Source organism: Pelophylax lessonae (genome assembly GCF_965119305.1).
Source record: "Pelophylax lessonae genome assembly, chromosome: 1".
Taxonomy (NCBI): domain Eukaryota; kingdom Metazoa; phylum Chordata; class Amphibia; order Anura; family Ranidae; genus Pelophylax; species Pelophylax lessonae.
In genome coordinates, this window is record NC_138768.1 from 399045294 (window position 1) to 399066448 (window position 21155).

General features: G+C 39.4%; 1 protein-coding gene across 2 annotated transcripts in view; it reads right to left on the reverse strand.

Moving 5' to 3' along the window:
* Positions 1-21155, reverse strand: part of TEK (TEK receptor tyrosine kinase) — a 180471-nt gene that overhangs the window by 32718 nt on the left and 126598 nt on the right. Inside the window, exons 9-18 of one of the 2 annotated variants that reach the window (XM_082247008.1) lie at positions 19942-20086; positions 16839-17000; positions 15465-15605; positions 11960-12247; positions 11005-11301; positions 8418-8575; positions 5875-6085; positions 5676-5786; positions 3509-3699; positions 340-453 (exon numbers count right to left, since the gene is read on the reverse strand). In XM_082247008.1, the coding sequence (XP_082103134.1) occupies positions 340-453; positions 3509-3699; positions 5676-5786; positions 5875-6085; positions 8418-8575; positions 11005-11301; positions 11960-12247; positions 15465-15605; positions 16839-17000; positions 19942-20086 (1818 nt within the window). The remainder of the gene's footprint in view (positions 1-339; positions 454-3508; positions 3700-5675; positions 5787-5874; positions 6086-8417; positions 8576-11004; positions 11302-11959; positions 12248-15464; positions 15606-16838; positions 17001-19941; positions 20087-21155) is intronic. The other variant, XM_082247009.1, reaches the window with a different exon arrangement.

A 21155-nucleotide genomic window follows, 5' to 3' on the forward strand; every position in this document is an offset into this window, starting at 1 on the left:
CAGAGCACTTGCCACACTCTTTAGATGATTTTTCTGCCATTTGCAGCCCTCTAGCCCTTTTCATGTTTGTTTTAGAGCCATTTTAGTGCTCAAAAGTTTGGGTCTCCATTGACTTCAATGGGATTCGGGATCGGTGTAAAGTTCGGGTTACAGACATTTTTTTCAATTTTGGCCGGACCCGCCGAACCTGGACATCCAGGTGTTCGCTCAACTCTAAACATAAACCCAATGATTGCATTATTCTCTCTAAATACATTTGTGTATAACACAGGAATGGTTAACTTTAACAGAATAGATACTGTACATATTTGTACTTTTTAAAACTTTAAAGGTACTTACCATTGTCTTTTTTACATACACCTCTTGCCCCCGAGATAACCCAAAATCAGCAATTTTCGCAATGTAGTTTTCACCAACCAAAATATTTCTGGCTGCTAAATCTCGATGTATGAACTAGCAAAAGGCAAAATGTATTGATTACCTGATACATCAAATAAAGAAAAGAGCGGTAACTCATATACATTGTATGTTGAAAAAAAAAGACTATATTCAAATGAAAATGATACATGTATTTGAAATATGTGCATTAGTTTAATTAGGATGGCATTGGTGAGGTCTGTTTCATGTACTTCAATTATATTTTTTACACTTTTCAAAAGTGTACCTCCATGTACCTAGTTAAGGACACATTATACAATGAATATTGATATCACTATACATATATATATATATATATATATATATATATATATATATATAGATCTATATCGATAGATAGATAGACAGACAGACAGACAGACAGACAGACAGACAGACAGACAGACAGACAGACAGACAGACAGACAGACAGACAGACAGACAGATAGATAGATAGATAGATAGATAGATAGATAGATAGATAGATAGATAGATAGATAGATAGATAGATAGATAGATAGATAGATAGATAGAGTGCTCAGCATAAATGAGTACACCCCAACAGATTTGTCAGAAAACCTTTACTTTCCCTTCAGAATTAACATTTTCGATGGGACACTATACTACAAAATACTCCCACAAATGTGGGCCACTGATTGCAACCAATATTTGCTAATTTGCACACACAAAAAAGTATTTTTCCTAACAAATTGATTCAAGACCATATTGCAAAAATGAATACACCCCAATGAATGTCTCAGGCCCCTTTTACACAGGCTTTCCTATCTGATCCGCCAGTCAGTTTTTCAAGCGGACCAGATCGGATGCTTCATGCAGCACTATGGAGCAGTGGATGTCAGCAGAGTCTTGTCCGCTGACACCCGATGCTATCCGATCCGTCTGTCCATGAAATCCGGATGGATGGAAACCCTAGGCAGTCTATTCTCTTCCGATCTCCCCCTAGAGGAGAGCGGGGCTCTTACAGCTCCATCTCTGCACACAGAGCGGAGACGGAGCTGTCATCCGCCTGCTTAGTGGTGATCGGCAGATTGATCCCCCGCTGAGCAGAAATAGCTCCGTCGGGTGCACCGCCCGTGTGAAAGGACCTTTAGGAGCAAAGCTAAAATTTAGACAATAAAATCCTAATTAACAAGAATTTGACTACAGGTGAGTCTAATTATTCATTAAACAGATGTCTAGCAGACAGTTGATCATAAAAGGGTGTTATTTAACAAAGAAAACCCCTTCACATTTCATGCTGTCAGCGATGGCACCACATGAAAGAGAAATTTCACAAGGCCTGAGAAAGAAAAAAAATTCTTTACACAAGAAAGGTGAAAGCTACAAGAAGATCAGCAAAGCTTTACTTATTAGTCAGAATACTATAGCAAAAGTGATACCAGAATTTAACAAAGATTGAACTGTACTTATCTCATAGAGACATCCAGGCCATCCACAGAAGGTAACACCTCTATAGGAGCATCTTCTGATGAAAAGGGTTAAAGAAAATCACCATGCAAGTTCACTGCAGTTAGCTAAAGAAGTTGAAAGCCAAACTGGGGTGATTGTTTTATGTGACACAATATGGTGTACACTGCAGAGAAATGACATGCATGGGTGTCGTCCATGAAGGAAGCCTCTCCTAAAGCACATGCACAAAAAAGACTGCCTAGAATTCGCTAGGGCCCATGCTGAAGAAGAAGACTACTGAGACTCTGTACTCTGGAGTGATGAGACCAAGATAAATGTTGTTGCAACTGATGGCTTCAAAACTGTATGGCCTCGCAAAGGTGAGGAGTACAAAGAAAAATGCATAGTGCCTAGAGTAAAACATGGTGGTGGCAGTGTCCTTCTGTGGGGCTGCATTTATCCTGCTGGTGTGGGGGAGCTGAATTTCATTGAATTCACAGATGTACTGCTCTATATTGAAAGAGAAGATGCTACCATCACTCAGTGCCCTTGGTCGTCATGCATTTTTTCAACAGGACAATGATCCAAAACACACATCTAAGGCTACTGTTGCATTTCTGAAGAAGAACTGGGTGAAAGTGATTCAGTGGCCAAGTATGTCTTCTGATCTGAACCCAATTGAACACCTATAGGGAATTCTAAAGAGCAGTTGAGCATCACTCTCCATCCAGCACCCAGGCTCTAAAAGAGGTCGTTCTTGAAGAATGGAAAAAGATAGATGTTGCAATATGTCGCCAACTTGTTCATTCCATGCCTAGAAGACTTGGTGCTGTCCTTACAACTCATGGAGGCCATACAAAATACTAGATGTAGTAGTTTTTGTTGTTGGGTCTATTCATTTTTGCATTAACTAATTTTAGTAAAACTGAAGATTTTGTAATCTAAGTTGTATTAATACCCTTACTTTCTTGTTATTAGCTAAATAAATGTTCTATAGAACTCGGTTTTGTCAACATTTTGGAAATAGTTCTTGTGTTCATTGAGATAATGATTAAAATCTTACTTTTCAAAAGGGTGTACTCATTTATGCTGAGCACTGTGTATCAAACGTGGAAGTTCAGCTTTGATATAAATGCTAAATGTCAGGGAGTCATCTCTTTCAGGGTCCTTCAGGAACATTGATCAAACTGAGACGCTAGAAGATCCATATACCAACACTTCCTTCAAATTCCTAATTAAACATAGGTTCTTTTTTTAAAATGTTTTAAAAGTACAAAGTTATCCCAGACTCATGTGGTAATGCCTAGAGCCTGTTTTATGAGAACATTTATCTATAGTGTAAAATAATCATAATGGTTTATTTGCTACAGTGTGTGATGATAGTTTATCTAGACAATTAAAAGGAATGATGCATGATCCAGCAATTTAATGGTGGACTCTTTGCTAAACTATTTGAATTTGTGCATGCCAATTCACAAAAGGCACATGAATATTCAAGAACTGTGAATTCTGATTTACCTGAGGTACTACTGGATTCACAAATCTTCCAATAAATAATATAATCAAAATCAAATAATTTTTTATGTACATATTGAAATATACTTTTCCAGAGCTTCAAAAACCTCCAATTCTCAATATACTGTACTTGTTTAATAAATGTTGAACTGTGCACCGTGCCAACCTGTTTTTGGCTTAGGTAATCCATGCCTCGGGCTACATCTGCTGCAAACTGGAGAAGCTGCTGGGATGACAAGGTTGACGCAGTACTGTTAGCTATTGCAAATGCTGGATCTGTCTCCAGTACTCTGCTTTTCCGGAGAAAATCAAGTAGGTTGCCATGTGGAGCATACTCTATTGCCAAGTACAAGTAGCCTGTAGAAAAGAAATGACAACACACACGAAACAGTAAAGTTATGTAGGGCATTGCAAACAAACAAATCATCATTTGAGATAAAAGATTTAAGAATCTCCTTTCGCTAGCAGAACTCCCACAATAGTGGGGTACCCTTCCATGGTTATGAATGTACATATTTACATCAATTCCCAGTAGTCACTCTTACTCTTGAGTAAACCCACTTAATATCATGATGTGTACTATTTATTTAAATTGCTCATAGATAACCTAAAGAAAGAATGGGACATTGGGCTTCTGCATTTTGTAGTTTTCTGCTGTTTGTATTTGTACTTAAGTCTGATATATATGAAATGAGCTCATATTTTCCGGCCGATTGTTTTAAAACGACTTTGTCATTACACACTTGACTACATTCAATATTGCTAGCCTTATAAAGATTTAACTACACGCCAATACATGCAGGTAAAATAACTGGCTCCTGTCTAAATTGGCGCTAGTGTGTGTATGAATGTGAGATAGGGACCTTAGATTGTAAGCTCCTTCAAGGCAGAGACTGATGTGATTGATATTAATACTTTGCACACTCAATGCAATATCTGCCATTAGGTAATTCACACACAAGAACAGAGCAGTAAATAATCATTTCAATAGGCCAGGTGAAATAATCAATAGGGCAACACAGTGGCTAAGGGGTCAGCAATTCCGCTTTTGAGGCACTAGGCTTCTCAGTTGGAATCCCGACCATGGCACTACCTGCAAGGATTTTGTATGTTCTCCCTGTGTCTGCGTAGGTTTCCTCTGGGTACTCTGACTTCCTCCCACACTCCAAAGACATGTTGGTAGGTTAATTGGCTCCTGTCTAAATTGGCCCTAGAATGTGTTTGAATGTGAGATAAGGCCTTTAGATTGTAAGCTCCTTGAACTCAGGGAATTATGTTAATGTAGAATATATATGGAAGCGCTGCGTAAATTGATGGTGCTATAAAAGTACCAGTAATAAATAAATAAGTGAGAATCAAGAGTCAAACCTTAGATCCTGATTGACATGGGTCTCTGCTTTCCCTACTGGTAAACAAATGAAGCACATTTTTTTTGTAGCAACTTTTCCACAGCATTCAACAGATTTTTGCCAACTAATGTACCTACCACACTGGTGTACACACAGTTTTTGTGGTACCCAGTTACCTAGCATTGGATTGGGGTGGAACCCACACAAACACTGGGAGAACACACAACACTCATGCAGATGCATAAGAGATAACAATGCATGGTAAACCATCAAGTTATCTAAATCATTTTGAGGATCAGGAAGGATTTTTTTTCCCTGTTAAAACAAACTGAACAATGCCTTCCTCTGGCTTGCACAGCTTTGTTTGTACTAGATATTAGTATATTTCAACCTAACTAACCAGGTAACTAATAGTATCCTTACTGTCAGTTGAACCCAGGATCCCAGCAATAGTAAGTCACTAAATATTACTGACCACTAAGCCACCATACTGCCATGCTAGTTGATATTTTCATTCTGTACATTTAAGTTGAAAACGTAGTCTATAACTAAATAGTCTTACCACCAGTACAGTAAAGAGGAATACATTAAACATAAGTGAGATGTTATCGGTACTAAAAATATTTAAAAAAAACCCAAAACATTAAAATATCTTAATATTTAGGCTTTTTTTGCAAAAAATATAAAATAAAGGCCCAGAGATCCATTTAATAGTTGTACAAGACACAAAAATGATCAGAGACAATTTCAGCAAAGACTGAAGTATATTGCCATTTTAAAAGAATATGATTTTTATCATATTTAACCTGCTTCCTTGTAAACATGTCATGGGAGTGAATACCACTGGCAGAGCAAAAATTACTATAGTTTGTGTCTTATTTTTATTCTTTTAGGTTAGTCCATGTACATGATCATGGTTGATTAACAATTACTTGTGTTACAGCAATGGAGGTAGAGAAAACAATTATCAGCTTATATACTCACCTCGATGCTCACAGGCTCCCAGGAGATTAATAATATTTGGGTGACTACCAAGTTTACACAGCACTTCTAGCTCGCCTGCAAAATCCCTGTGATCATCTTTCGATGCATACTCTAATTACAAAAACATAAAAAAGTATTGTTATAAGCATATTGTTGGTCATACACCTGCATATAGACCCACAGATGCTATGTACTGTACCTTTCATTCTCTTAATGGCGGCATCCATGCGTAAGCCATCTTTTTTGATACGGGCCTTGAGAACTTGCCCAAAATTCCCCTCTCCAATCACATCCTTGAACTTAATATCATGCCATTCCAAGACAGGGTATTCTACAGGATCAGGGCTGTTCTTAGCTTTCCTTAAATGATTGAGTGTTGTAGCATTAAACTGCACTATTGGTTCTTCTCTCTGAACAAGATAAGGCTAAGTTAAATCAATTTATTTTTAAATGTGCTGCTCATAAATGTACCTTATTACTTGTATTTAGTTTCACAGAAAAAAAAAGACACATTTGCAGTGAAAACATTATTTTTTATTATGACAGAGTGGGGAAAGGTCTGTGTATCTATAACGTTTTTTGCTGCTTCCATCCCACTGGAGTGATTTTCCCTTATAGGTTGCAGACAACAATAAACAAATTCCTAAATAATACTGGGATGCATCAACATCTCTCTTGTTTTTATTCATGCTTGTATTCCCTTTGATATGGTTCAGATGAGCTCCCTGAAAACCCAATATAGATGTGAAGAACGAGAGTGCTAGAAACGCTGGCTGCAGCTATTCTCTGTAGCTGCTTCCTGTGGTACTGAACTGGTTAACCGCTATTTCATCAAGAGGAGGGAGCTGCTGAGCAGTAAGAGTTCAATAGACTGAGTCAGGCAGCAGTGCACTGTGGGAACTATAGTCCTGAGGAAAGTCTCTACTGTGTAACTACGATCTTTTGAACTACATTCCCCAGAGAGAGGATTACTGGTAAGAGGGGGGAAAGCTGAATTTTTCCACACTGTACAGGACACAGCCTACTTATGCCATGAGGGAGACCAGAGAGTGCATAATACTGCCTATTGTGTACCGCCACTGCTGCATATTGGCGGCCTGAGTGGGATCAGGAGTCCTGAGTTGGGGGGTGCCAACAGACAGAGTCACCTGTGTGCAGAGCAGATAGTGGACTAATTGCTGTATGTGACTGGATGGTGAGCTGCAATTTTGCTGGGAGTGGAGAGCTGCTGTTGTGGGGGATTTGCTATCTGCGGCTAGAGAGACTGAACCATTTAGGAACTGACTAAACAGCCATCTTGTAGCCTTTTTTCTGCCTGCAGGCTTGACTGGGATTATTCTCATGTACACCAACTATACAATTAAGCCCCAATGCTAGCAGGCTGAAGAGTTAGAACTAAAGACTGTGCTTTTACAGCTGCTACACATAGACCTTTACCTAGTGCGTATACTAAAAGGTACCTCTCAAGGGACATTGCACTATATCCTAGCCATTCTCCTAGAGTGCACTCTGGGTATAGTATTATTTTTCACATTGCAACTAGTGCTTAAATGTACTGTTTATTGCTGACATTGCTAAACCATAAGTTACTTAAAGTCTAGTGGTACAGAACTCTATTCTTAGTTACCTTGACATTTTGCTTTTGATTTTACTGTCTAGCAGACTGTGTCTTAACCTACCTTCTATGTGTTCATTTATGCTCAAACCACCTTTTATTATAACCTTTTATAAAATATTGAGTTTATTAACCACTAAACATCTTATGTCTATTTACTGGTGCTAATTCAGAGCTGACTTAAAGGTTTCTATACTGGTGTTCTTATAAGTACTTACAGTAACTTTCATTCAGTCAGTAGTGTCAGAAGGGCTGAGGTTGTTCTTGGAGTTGAGGTGCAGAACAGAGAACCCAATTTACCAAGCAGTTCCTATGGGGGTAGCTCTACATAGGTTCCAACCCTACAACACATTATGTACTCCAGAAAAACAAAACCATTTTGGCTTTAGCTTTGGCTTCAGCTGGGCTGAACAAGAAGTAGTGACAACTAAAAAAAAGGGTTGTATGTTTTAGGCCTGGTTCACACCTATGTAGGTTGCAGTTGATGTATATTCCAGGTGCATTTTACATTTTTCAATACACATTTTTGATCCATTGAAGTCTACGGAACCAAAAACACAATCTGCTGGTCCCTGGCCCTTTCCATAAAATGCACAGATGTGAACATGACCCATAGGGATCTATGTTAAATGGACTGTAGTGTGTTTCTGCAAAACTGAAAACACACTAAAAATGCATAGGTGTGAACTAGGCCTTAAATTGTTTTCCCCTTGCAATAATTGGTGAGTTACAGGAAAAATGCATGTTTTCACCTTCCACTGTCCAAATTTGTGGAAAATTGATGATATCTGAATACCTCATGTTTTTTTCTGCCAGCTAACCCTCATATTTGTCTTGTGTTAGGAGAAATTAAATGAAGTCTGCACTAAAAGGAATATAAAGCCATTTAATGGTGGCTTTCTTCTGGCCCGGGACTGAGAAAGTACGAAAGCCAGTACATGAACATGACATCCAGGGAACTAGTATTTTCAAAAGGGAAAACAAAAATCTTCCCTACAGGTGTCCTTTAACCAACAAGCATTTTGTACATGGCCGCCAAAGCATTTAGAATAATCTGTATGCTCAGAATCTATCAGGGTTCCGCTTTCTGTAATCAACATACAAAACACACTTTTGAGAACACCTACCACTCCATTCTGGAAAGCTTGTGCCATTCTGTGCTGGAAATTGGCTCGCTTCAGCTGCAGCATAATTAGAAATGCAAGTAATATTGTCAGACAGGTCATACCAGCAGAGCCCAAAATAGCAATGAGGAGCATATTGCTGTCTTTTGACTCATAAGCACCTGAGTGAAAAGAAAATATGTTACTTATTAAAATGACTAAAAAAGGCCAATCATACAATATTTACAGCCAATAATAAGCAATCTTTACATTTACCGTGACAGACAGCAAGGTAATCTACTAAAGGGGCCCATGCATATTGGCTTAAAAATGCTGCTTCTAGAAGAGGGTAGCATTTTGCCTGTAGAAGCAGCTAATGTTATCTTATGTGTCCTTGCACATTAGGACATATTCAAAGATCAACGTTTATAGGCAAAAAAAAACCTTCTGGTTTGCGTTTTTGAGAGCAGTTTTCTGGCAGAAAAAAAAAAAAAACACTAAATGCTCCTAAATGCCTGTATACGAGCATTTTTTTTTTCTGCAAAAAGAACTGGCGATTTTTTAAGCCCAGTGTGCATGGACCCTTAAGGTGCGACTGCCTAGCCCTGAGTGCCCAGCCTGCAGTCCTCTGGCACTTATTGTATGGCACTCAAGGCACCTCCAGACTGTATTCTGTGTTTTGATGCTCACGTAAGCTAGTAAATAAAAATATATTCTTTAAACTGTCTTCTTTTTTTTTCTTTTTTTTTTTTTTTATCACACAAGTAAATTCTAAGGCGGCAGAAGGGATCACACATGTAGAAACATTGATTTGTAAAGTGTCTATAATAGTAGTGATCTCGAGCAATCTTATGTAATGTGCCTCCAGTCTATGACTGCCTCCTGAACCATGTCCCAAGTCTGCAACAACTCCTATAGTATTTCTGCAGTCTCTGATCATCTCCTGTAGCATGTTGACAGTCTCTGACTATCTCTTGTAGCATGCCTGTAGTCTTTAAAGTCTTTAAAGTGGTTGTAAAGCCTAAACATTTTTTACCTTAATGCACTCCTTGAATTTAGATAAAAAATGTTTAGGTATCAGCATCCCCCCTCACCCCCTTTTACTTACCTGAGCCCTCATTTGATCCAGCGCATGCACGTCTGCAGCTCTTCTCTCCCCTTACTTCTGGATCTTGCTGGCTTTGCTGGGGCACCGGACCAGTGAAGTGACGAGGGAGTGGAGGGCAGGGCTGAGTCCTGCTATCTGTATCAATTGATGCAGCAGCGGGGCTTGGGAGCGAGCAAACACCAGTGCTCCCATGAGAAGTGGCTTTCTGTGGGGGCACTGGAGAGAAAGGAGGGGCCATGAACGCTGGCGGGGGACCCAAAAAGAGGAGGTTCGTGGCAGCTCTGTGCAAATCCTTTGCACAGAGCAGCTAAATGTAGACATGTTTGCTATTTTATTTTTTTTACATTTTTATGTTTACAATTACTTCAGCTATCTCCTATTGCATACTTGCAGTTTCTGGCAGCTTTCTGTAGCATTATATTCACTGAATATTATGTAAGGCCCTTTAGCAATGTACAGGGCCACACTTGAGACCCCCTATATCAGGCAGTTTGACCACCACTGGCATAGCCATTTCAATCTGTTTAAAATGGCTATGCCAGCGTCTACAAAATGTATGCATGTGTGGACAATCGTTGACCACCAGCAATTTGATCCGATGTCATAAAATGTTCTTTCAGTTTTCATGTGGTAATCTAAAGTTTTTTTTTTTTTTATTCAATATGAAAAACAAAACTGGTCATTAGATAAAAGCAGTTGTCATCTTTATGATTCCAAACTGAGTTTGTTTCAAATGGAACTAAACAGTAAAATGCATATATCTATAAAAAAAAAAAAAAAAAAGACTGCAATAGAAAATTCTAATTGAATTTAAAAAACAAACTATGATTAAAATGGTTCTAATACAGTCAGCATTACAGGAACGAGTTAACTTTGTTTTAGGTAAATATTGGTGCACAATGTTCCAGTTACCTTTTGGTATTCAGTACATCCATATCTGCCTTAGGCTTCTTTCACACGGCCGCTCCGCTGCTTTAGTCCGCTGCGGGACTTTTGTGTCATCCGCTCCGTGTGCCCGCATATCATCCCATCCATTTGCGGATGATATGCGGACATAATGTAAGTCTATGGGCATTGCAGATGTCAGCGGATGACACCGCTGACATCCGATTTTCCTTCCTTTCCGTTTTTTACACGGAGGAAAAAATAGGGTTCTGTTCCATTCCAAAAAACGGAACAGAATTGAAAGGAGGAAAATCGGATGTCAGCGGATGGTATTCCGCTGACATCCCCAGTGCCATTCACTTACATTATGTCCGCAAATCATCCGCAAAAAAATAGGATGATTTGCGGACACACGGAGCGGCCGTGTGAAAGGACCCTTATACAAGCTGACATATCCACCAGTGATTAATGTTGGCAAATTATTAGGTTACAACCATATTTCATTTGTACCTCATAAAGAATTATGATAGCAAAGCAGCATCCATAATTATTGTTTAAATTATTTGCAAGTCTGTTTTAAAGCTCTTAAGAAATTTCTTTCAATTCTGACAGCCTCACCTTTGATTTCTTGACGGGTTCTGACATCTCGGATTGGATTAGAAATGCTTTGCCCAACATTGTTCTCAGTACAAAGTTCAATCAGATAAATTGTGTCAGCTTCAAGTCCCTTCAGCTGGTATTGAGTAATGGTTGTATTTCTGATCTTAATGTCATGATTGTACCCTGTGTCACCAAAGATCTTATAGCGGATAATGACAGTTGTGATCGAATGACCTTCTTGAATGGACCAGGTAATAATGGCTGTTGAATCTGTGACATTTAATACATTGATATTTGAGGCTGGTGGTGGAATCTCTGTAAACATATGAAATATAATATATAAAATATAACATAAAATAAAATTTCATATATAAAATATAATAGAAAATCTAAAATAATAATAACAAATTAAAGAGGAACTATTCAAAGTACATAACAGCAACAACAGCTTTATAATGTAACAATACATGTATGGAAATAATTCTTCAACAGGTTAAAATAATGTGAACTATGCATGTGAAATTTCTAATTTTAGAAAGGCAGAAATATGTATAAAGAAATCTGTATAGAAACCTGTTGCCTCTTTTTGTATTACTCCTGGAATTTCTACCTGTCAGAATAAGGCTTTTGCAACACTAACATGACCACCTTATTATCTCCTGTTCCTAAAACCTTGAATCCCCATTACTCTTCCCCGCAGCAACCCCCCCCCCCCCCCCCCTCCATAAACCTCTATCTTTTATATTGTAAAGCGCTGCGTAAACTGCTGGCGCTATATAAATCCTGAATAATAATAATATCTCAAATGGAGAGGACACATAAATATGGCCTTATGAGAACCCAAAGAGCAACCTCAGGCTCTGATTTCCATATTTCTACACTAAGAGCATTGTACCTAATAAACATCATATTTTAAAGGAAACTGTTCTTCAGCTTATAGGTAAGAAAAGTGTTCAGAGTCTGTGGAACTTACGGTCACTGTATGTCCATGCAAACATTGGTTCACTCCATTCACCTTGGGACTTTGTGTTTACTCTCACCCTACACTGATATAATGTCTTTGGCTTGAGGCCATCTATAATAAATCCAGTTTTATTTCCTTGGGCTGTTTTATAAAAAATGGTTTCAGGAATGTCTGGACTGAAGCATTCAGCCTGATTGACATGTTCTTCTTCAGAGCCTTCCCAGTTGGGCAGCCAAGTCAAGCCTAGAGATGTCTGGCTATTAGGTGTCAGACTGATATCTTTTGGAGGGGGAAGACCTAGAGAAGATATTGTAATACAAAAACAGCGTTAGCAAATAATTAGTAATCCACACAGACAAACATTATCAACTATGGAGATCTAAACTTTAGATTAGAACAGTAAATCTTAAAAAACTGAACCAAAAAAATCAGATAGGCATCAGATAGACATCAGATAGGCATCCTAAGAGTGTTATTTATCATTGACTGACATAAACACACATTTTGTACCAGAATGTGTTTAAGGACTCTTTCACACGGACGTTCCGTATGTCCGTAAATCACCTCATCCGTTTGCGGGTGATATATGGACATAATGAATGTCTATGGCATTGCGGATGTCAGCGGAATACCATCCGCTGACATCCGATTTTCGTCCTTTCAGTTCTGTTCCGTTTTTTGGAATGGAACAGAACCCTATTTTTGTTCCGTTTAAAAAAACGGAACGGATGCAAAATCGGATGTCATCGGTGTCATCCGCTGACATCCGCAATCCCATAGACATTCATTATGTCCGTATATCATCCGCAAACGGATGGGATGATATGCGGACATACGGAGCGGATGACACAAGTGTCATCCGTGTCCGTAAAAAAAAAAAAAAAAAGTGCCGCAGCGGAGAAAAAAAACAGAGCGGCCGTGTGAAAGAGGCCTTAGAAGCAATATTTCTTAACAAGATATCCAAGATATCCAGGGAAAAAAAAGTGGCTTAGTACACACTTCCAATGGGTTGAAGGAAAAAAACTGAAGAGCTTGGGAGGAGATCCTGTACCAACAATCTGATGTTAGTAAAGTGATCTCCCCCACCAGAACACACTAGTCAGCACTCTCAGCTATTGGCTGAGAGTGCTGATCGAATGCCGATCGGCAGACCTTTTTCGGCCATGCACCTTCGCCTGATATTCATCCCGTTTGTATGCCCCTTAGGGCGTTTGTTACCCCAGCACTTCATATTCCTAATATATGCCTGCTAAGAGCGCTGATCGGATACTGATTGGCAGACCTTTTTCATGCATGCCCTTTTGACAGTCAGTTATGCCTCTTCTGTTGGATCGGCTGCTGTGCACACGGGTTGATGGCTGGCTGGTTTCTATTGAAGTGGTCAATACCGCCGGACATTCGGTCTGTGTGTATGGCCCCTAAGGTGTTTGTTACCCCAACACTTCATATTCCTGATATGGGCCTGCTGTACCATGTACTTGTATGAGAAAGTATCCTGTTCTCTTTGTATTGCTTGCTCTCTGTGAAAGCCCTGATGTTTCTGCCAGTCCCTCTGCTTTCCTAATAAAAACTGACCAAACCAAGCAGGAGAGCACAGCATGGTCAGCTATGCTGGGAATTCAGCTTGCGCTCCTTGTCCTAAAACACCCCTTGCTCCACAGCCATTTACTGGCAAACTAAGCATGCTACTGCTTCTCCTCCCCCAGTGCGTATGCAGCTGAGAAAAGAGGGTATGTGATCATTTATAAAAAAGGGAAAAAATGTCTTTATAATGTTTTATCCATGTTATATCCATACAAAATGCTTCGTCTTTCATTTCTATTTTAAACTGAATGGGTTGTTTTAAAAGGTGTTAGTTTACAATCACTTTCAAACTCAGTAGTAAGGTCTTAAAACTTAGAATCCAGTAGTTCAAAGGAATATGTATATATTACATTTTCTTGGAAAACCAGGCAAACAAGTAAGTAAAAAAATGTAATCATGCCTCATTGGTTCCAGTTTGGGGAGTAGTAAGTAGTAAGTAAGGCCTCATGGACATAAAACGTCAAAAATGGCACTTTTAAGGGTGTTTGATGTTTTTCTCTGTCTCTGAATGGCCCTCTATGTTAGCCTACATGTACTTGCACACATAGGCATTTACAGGCGTTTAGAGGAAAAAGAAAAACCTGCCAAAATCATCCAATGCGCCTAAATGCATGTAAAAGGACTTGAGCGTTCATTCATTTCTATGGCTAGAATAAATTCATATTGTGGATAATGGAATGAATGAACGGCCAAGCGCTAAATGCATCTGTAAAATGCGGCTTTAGGTGCGTTTTTAACACTTCTTTTTCCTCCCCTGGAGCAAAGGTGTCTAGGGGAGGGAAAAAAAAGCCCTGTGTGTACGTGGCCAAAGGAGCACATTCCAATGGTGGATGGAATGATGGGGGGGGGGAAGGAATAGGTGTCAGCTCATTTTTAAAAGGGGTGATGATAATCCTGCGAGCAGGAATTTGCAGCAGACCCAGGAGGTTGAAGTGTTGTCCCCTATCCAAATTTCAATGAGGATTTAGGGTGCCTTTAATTAAACACCAATACCATTTGGTGCCTGCCAATAATAGTGGGGTTAGGCCTCCTAAGTGGCTTCTCCAATACTTTAAAAGGATATACTGTAAAAAATATGTTTGCTGTGTGTTCTTAAGCCATTGTAAAGCTATTAAATCATTTTCCTTTATAGGTTGTTAAATCCTCAGTCATCAAATGCTCAACAAAGTTACTGCAAACCCATCCGCTGGCCTATTTGCTTCCAAAGAATAAAATAATAATTTGTAATACAGGCACTGATTGAACACTGCATGGTAAGGGCTCTTTCACATGGAGCGGACCGTATTACGATCCGCTCCGGCACTTTTTTTTTCACGGACACGGATGACACTTGTGTCATCCGCTCCGTATGTCTGCATATCATCCCATCCATTTGCGGATTATATACGGACATAATGTATGTCTATGGGCATTGCGGATGTCAGCGGATGACACCGATGACATCCAATTTTGCATCCGTTCCGTTTTTTAAACGGAACAAAAATAGGGTTCTGTTCCGTTCCAAAAAACGGAACAGAACTGAAAGGACGAAAAACGGATGTCAGCGGATGATCATCCGCTGACATCCGCAATCCCATAGACATTCATTATGTCCGTATATCACCCGCAAACGGATGGGGTGATTTACGGACATGTGAAAGAGCCCTTAGGCTGGTGACATAGCAATTCTTTCTTTCAGTTTTTCAGATTACTCTACTACCTACCTGCTCATTGGACTTCATGGATGCTGATTCTGTGAACTAGCAATACTTGGTTAATAGATAACAGAAGGAAAATAGCCACGTAAAACAAAGCTTTAAAACTTGTCTGATGTTAAAAGATGCCTAATTAATGAATCTAAAGGTGATCACATATAATATGATTAGAAGGCTGAATCATATTTGGAATTTATTGGAAGGCATTTAAAAGAAACAATCTGATAAAATCGTACCGAAGGCCTCTGTGGTGAAGAGACTTTCAGGTCCTGGATGACCAACACCTGCATCTCCTTTGCGACCTAGCTGAACACAGACCTTATATTCAGTTCTTGGCTCCAGATTCTCAAGTTTTGCAATTTTATCAGTTAGGGGAACTAAAAGAAAACACACCATCATTATAGAAGGAATTAAACCCGTTATTCAGTCAACTGAGTGTACAGGCAAAAACTACAGCTCAAATATAGTTATTCATAGCCCATAGTTACCATTGTCTCAAGGAAGATAAACTTTATGTGAATGTACAATATGTAAAGCATTGCATAAATTGAAGGTGCTATATAAATTCCTGTAATAATAACAATATTAATGTCTGAACAGCAGACTACAAATAGCTAATCAATTCTATTGACTTTGTCCTATAGCTGTATAGTCTTATGTTGTCACAAAGACGAATACTACTAAATACCTTGATTTTTTGGACTACCTCAACCACTAATACCTACCATAATGTGGCACATATATACTGTAATGTTCATACAAGATGTTTTGGTAATACTGTTCCACCTCCTATAACCAGTTTTGTAGACTCAGGAAACCAACTTCACTATGTATATAACGTAAAAACTGTCTCCCATTACTAGACACATTTCTTGTCTATTGTACAAAGGTTGTCTATATAACATATCCTGGCAAATAATAAAGTCACCAAGATACAAAATTCCCTTTTACTTCCTATAGAGACAAAACAATATATACATATGACATATCAGTTTGTGAATATAATATACTGTATATTCTACAGATGGGGTAACAAATCACTCAGATAGGGTTTTCCGGTTTTAAAATGGCAGTAGAGCAAATAGCCACTGCCCCCCTTCCATTTTACACAGTACCTGGAACTCAAGTGGTGAACATCATATTGGTAGCTCTCTAAGTTTTCCTAGGACTTGATACATCTGTTCACAAAGATGTAGCATATGACCAAGTTTCCAAGTGTTCTGGGGTGTATGGAAGCTGTATTACACTAGGTGAGTCTCTAGAGTGTTCTTTAAAGGTTAAGTTCATCATTGAGGGAAAAAAATAATATATGCAAATGTTTTGCATAAAAAGTGCATTTTTTATTTTTTCCCCCAGGTGCCTGCAAAGCATTGCACCCATGATTAGTGAATTGCCAGTGTAATATCAGACTCCAGCAAACACATCCACCTGCTTTGTGTCCATACCTCTGTACGGGCTTTCAGTTACAAACATGGTGGAAATGTGAAGGAACTATGAAGGTGCTAATCGGGACCCTCGCAGATCATTGAGAGCTACAAGCCATCTACAGCAAAAGTTCAAACATCCTGTTTCATTGGAGTGTGATTAATATTCAAGTTTAGTTTATTTACCAACTAAGATATTCCATCGTGTAGGTTTCTTAGACGGTTTGTATAGTACAGTAGCTCTGGCTATCGGACCATCTCCTCCATAAGATTCAATATTAACATTGATATTAAGATAGTTCGGTCCACTTTTGTTTAGCTTCGGTCCATACTGTGGATAGGGAGCAACTAAACAAAATAATACAAGAATGACAAATATATCTATAAAAATATATATACAAATATGGTGCGCAGAACAGAAATACAAAATGTAAAAGTATTTGGAAAAATATCATCAACCTATACATTAGGGTTGATTTAGTAAAAAGTAGAATTTTTCACTTTTTAAACGAAATGTTCATTTAGCTTAGTAAATAAAGTGAAGCCATGTTCACTTCAGTTATCCAATCACGTGCATGCAAAATTAAAACAGGATTTTTGCTTGCAAATAATAAATAAAATAAACAATAGCAATATCAGAAAAAGTTTTTTAAATAATTTTGTAAAGAAAAAAAAACATCAAAACAGAATTTTATCATACTCAGTTGTTAATTTTTATTTTATATTATCATATAGATTTTCTATCCTTATCTAGATTTTTAGATAATACTTTCTTCTTTTTAAAGTAAAATTTGGAAAGCAAACTTTAGACTTTTTGTTTCAGTAGTTCTTGACATGGGGGATTCAGCAATACAAAATGTTTAAACATTACACAGTCATTTAAAATGTCTGTTACCTCTAACCTATCTGCAACTTCTACCTTGACCCCAGCACTTCAGCTGAACCTTTAAAGTATATCTAACCCCAAGAACAAAAATGTAATATACTGCAGTTTACCAGTACTTAGTAGATGTGGTGGCTGAATGTGGTTTATTTTTAAGGGCTAAGTACTTTTTCTACAAGTACAGAACAAAAATACCTGTAAACCATGTCATCTCAAACAATATTTTAGCTTCTCAGCTATCTTCTGTAAACTACAGAGCAACGGTCCTCTATGTAATTGAGATGAGAAACATAGGTTGTGTATGTAGCCTAAATCAGAAGAGCAATGTAGAAGAAAACGAAGAGCAGGGCGCTGAGGTCAGTATGAAATAAAAATCACTTTTTTAACCCCTTGGCGCGAGCTTCCACTGGTCCTTTAATTTTTGGGAGGCAGGGCAGGACTTGTGACCATGTGACCGCCGTGATTGGCTGTCACAGAGGTCACATGATCAGAAAACTCCCATTCGTAAGATGCGATCAGGAGCTTTTCGTAAACTGCCAGTCACTGTGCTGGGAGCATGCAGGGTGCGTGCTCTTGGCACAGCTCAATCAGCACTAATGCACGCAAATATGTGGCCCCTCTGCGGCATTTGGTCGGCACCTAGGGGTTAAAATAGGCAGCACACTTGCATTAAAGTTAGCATGAAACAGCATGGATAGGGAACACCTGAGACTAAGCAGCTGTGATCCATGTGAGGTTGTAGGCATCATTGAACAAACAGAGACTGAGGATAACAGGGAGCCAGCCAGCTCAAGGTATGGATATTAGCGGCAGCTTTCTCAGTTGCACAGGAGGATGACAGCTGTCGAAATGCCTTGTGGATGTCGGGAGAGGGGGTGTGCATGACGTGTATCCAGGGACTTCGACCCTCTTTTTAAAATGCATGAGGTCTACCCAGATCTCCTGCGGGAGCTGCAGAGGTTCCAGTCTCAGTCCCTTCTCCTGCTCAAACATCCATCCATCCTATTCAGTTGCCTCATCCCTTCCTCTACCCTGTTGATGGTCTACAGATACAGATGAAAGTTCCAATAGACCAAGTGACTCTGCACTTCTCCTAGGAGCACAGTATGTATCGTGTATTTGTACACTCTTTGGATTTAAATCAGGAGAGCAGCCCAGGGTGACAAGCTGTTCCTCCATATATAAAGAGCAGTAAGTGAATGTTGGACAGGAAGTATGTTACTAGCTGGATCACTTGGTGAAAATAATGACAGGGCCATGCAGAGACCTTTGGAGGGGCAGGTGCTCAAAGTATAAAAGGGGCACATGGAACAGGGCTTTAAATAGGGTGGGTGCAGGGGGTCATCAGTGGCTGCGGACATGGTGCAGGGGGGGGTGATCAGTGGCTGTGGACATGGTGCAGGGGGTGATCAGTGGCTGCAGACATGGTGCAGGTGGTGGTCAGCAGCTGCGGAAATGGTGCAGGTGGTGGTCTGGTCGGTGGCAATGGACATGGTGCAGGGGATGGTCAGAGGCTGTGGACATGGTGCAGTGGGTGGTAAGAGATTGTGGACATGGTGCAGGTGGTGGGCTGGTCAAAGGCTGAGGACATGGTGCAGGGGGTGGTAAGAGGCTGTGGAAACGGTTCAGGTGGTGGTCTGGTCAGAGGCTGCGGACATGGGGCAGGGGGTAGTCAGAGGCTGTGGGGTAGTCTGGGGTCTGGTCTTACCTGCTAATGTGACAATGAGGCACAGTCGCTGCGCCGAGACTCATTTTAAAAAATGGCGCCAGGTGGTGCTATTACATCACTGGGCATCCCCCCTGCTCTGCCAAGCATGTACGAGCTTTCCAGAGCCCAGCAGGCTTCAGGAATAGCACATGCGCAGTTGCACTGTCAGCCCGCAGCCATACTGTTTTTGGGCATCGCTACGGAAATTTAGCCTTGACAAAAGGGCACTTTGGGCATCAAGGGGCAAGTGCTAAAGCACCACCCCCCCTCCCCCGCACGTGCCTGAATAACGATAATATAAAAGAAAACGAATGCAGACATCACATCTAAAAATAGTAAGCTGCAATACCTAACACTTAGCCTTAAAGTGGATTCCCCCACCTAATAATCTGCCAACATTAATGAGCTAATAACATGGTAAGATATAAACAATAACAAACCATGCCAGATATTGTACAGCACAAGCACAAGAAATGTCATACAGACATCATCTGTGGACCAGCAAACAAAACAGTGAAAAAGAAGCCAGCCACCAATGGCATATTGTTAAAACAGTAACACAGTTTTCAGAGGAAGAAAATAAGAGACCAGTGGGATTGGGGAAATACAAAACTAAAAAGGCAAGTAAGAGTAAGTTGACTGTTATCATAGTCACATACTGCTACTTGTCATAAAAAACAATATTAGTACCTCCTTACCTTTTACTGAGATATAAACATGCTTGTCAGTCATCCCTGCTTCCGTTTTTACACTGTAGATCCAAAGCCCTGAGTCTCGAGGTAGAATTTTTCCTACTGAAAACTGGGCAATAGTCTGCTGATTACTTTCATTTGTTGACACGGCCTGTATTAAAGAAGTATTATAAAGATGTATTAATAGCTAAAGGTTCCAATATGAAGAATTCACATCATTTTGCATGAAATAAGATCTGCCAGAAGTGTTTTAGTAACAAGCAAGATCAATGGCAAGTATCACTAAACCTGACATCCCAACAGTTACTGCAGCTTTAAAAGCAAACAACTAAATGCCCAGATAAAATACAAACAGCTGTTTTACCTGCCAAAGTTTTGTATTTCTGTCCTTCCAGTCCTAGGTTTTACACAGCTCTGCCCCCAGCACAGCTTAGCAGGGGAGAGGACCTGATCTTTTTCTGCTGTATTTTCACTTTTACTCACAGGTCCTCTCCCCACCCCCACCCAAACAGTAAAAGGAGAAGCAAAAGACTGATTCGCTCATCCCCCTTTTACTTTGCTCTCTCCTCCTCTGTCTGTCACTCTGTTTTCTTCTCCTTTCGCCTTGTGCTGCTTCCCCCCCCCCCAGTTTGAGCTCTGCTGTACACTAGATTGCAAGAGGTTTAAACAAATTCAAAATTCAGACACTTACGCTGATGACTTTAAACTAATAATGTATCAATTAATTTCAGGGTTACAATAATTTGTACCTTTTATGTCTGCCTCAAATTCAACTTTAGTGTTAATTAACCACTTAAGCCCCAGAGGATTTGGCTGCTCAAAGACCAGGCCCTATTTTGCGACGTGCGACGCTGTACCCAAATAAAATTGACGTCCTTTTTTCCCACAAATAGAGCTTTCTTTTGGTGGTATTTGATCACCTGTGCGATTTTTACTTTTTGCGCTATAAACAAAAAAAGAGTGACAATTTTGAAAAAATAACAATATTTTTCACATTTTTTATATGAAATTCTCAAAAAAAATGTAAAAATCAAAATTTTTTTAACATTTTAGGCCAATTTGTTTTCTGCTACATATTTTTGGTAAAAAAAAATCACAATAAGCCTATTTTGATTGGTTTGCGCAAAAGTTATTGCGTTTACTAACTATGGGAAAGATTTATGTCATTTTTATTGTTTTTCTTTTTTAACTAGTAATGGCGGCGATCTGAGATTTTTTTT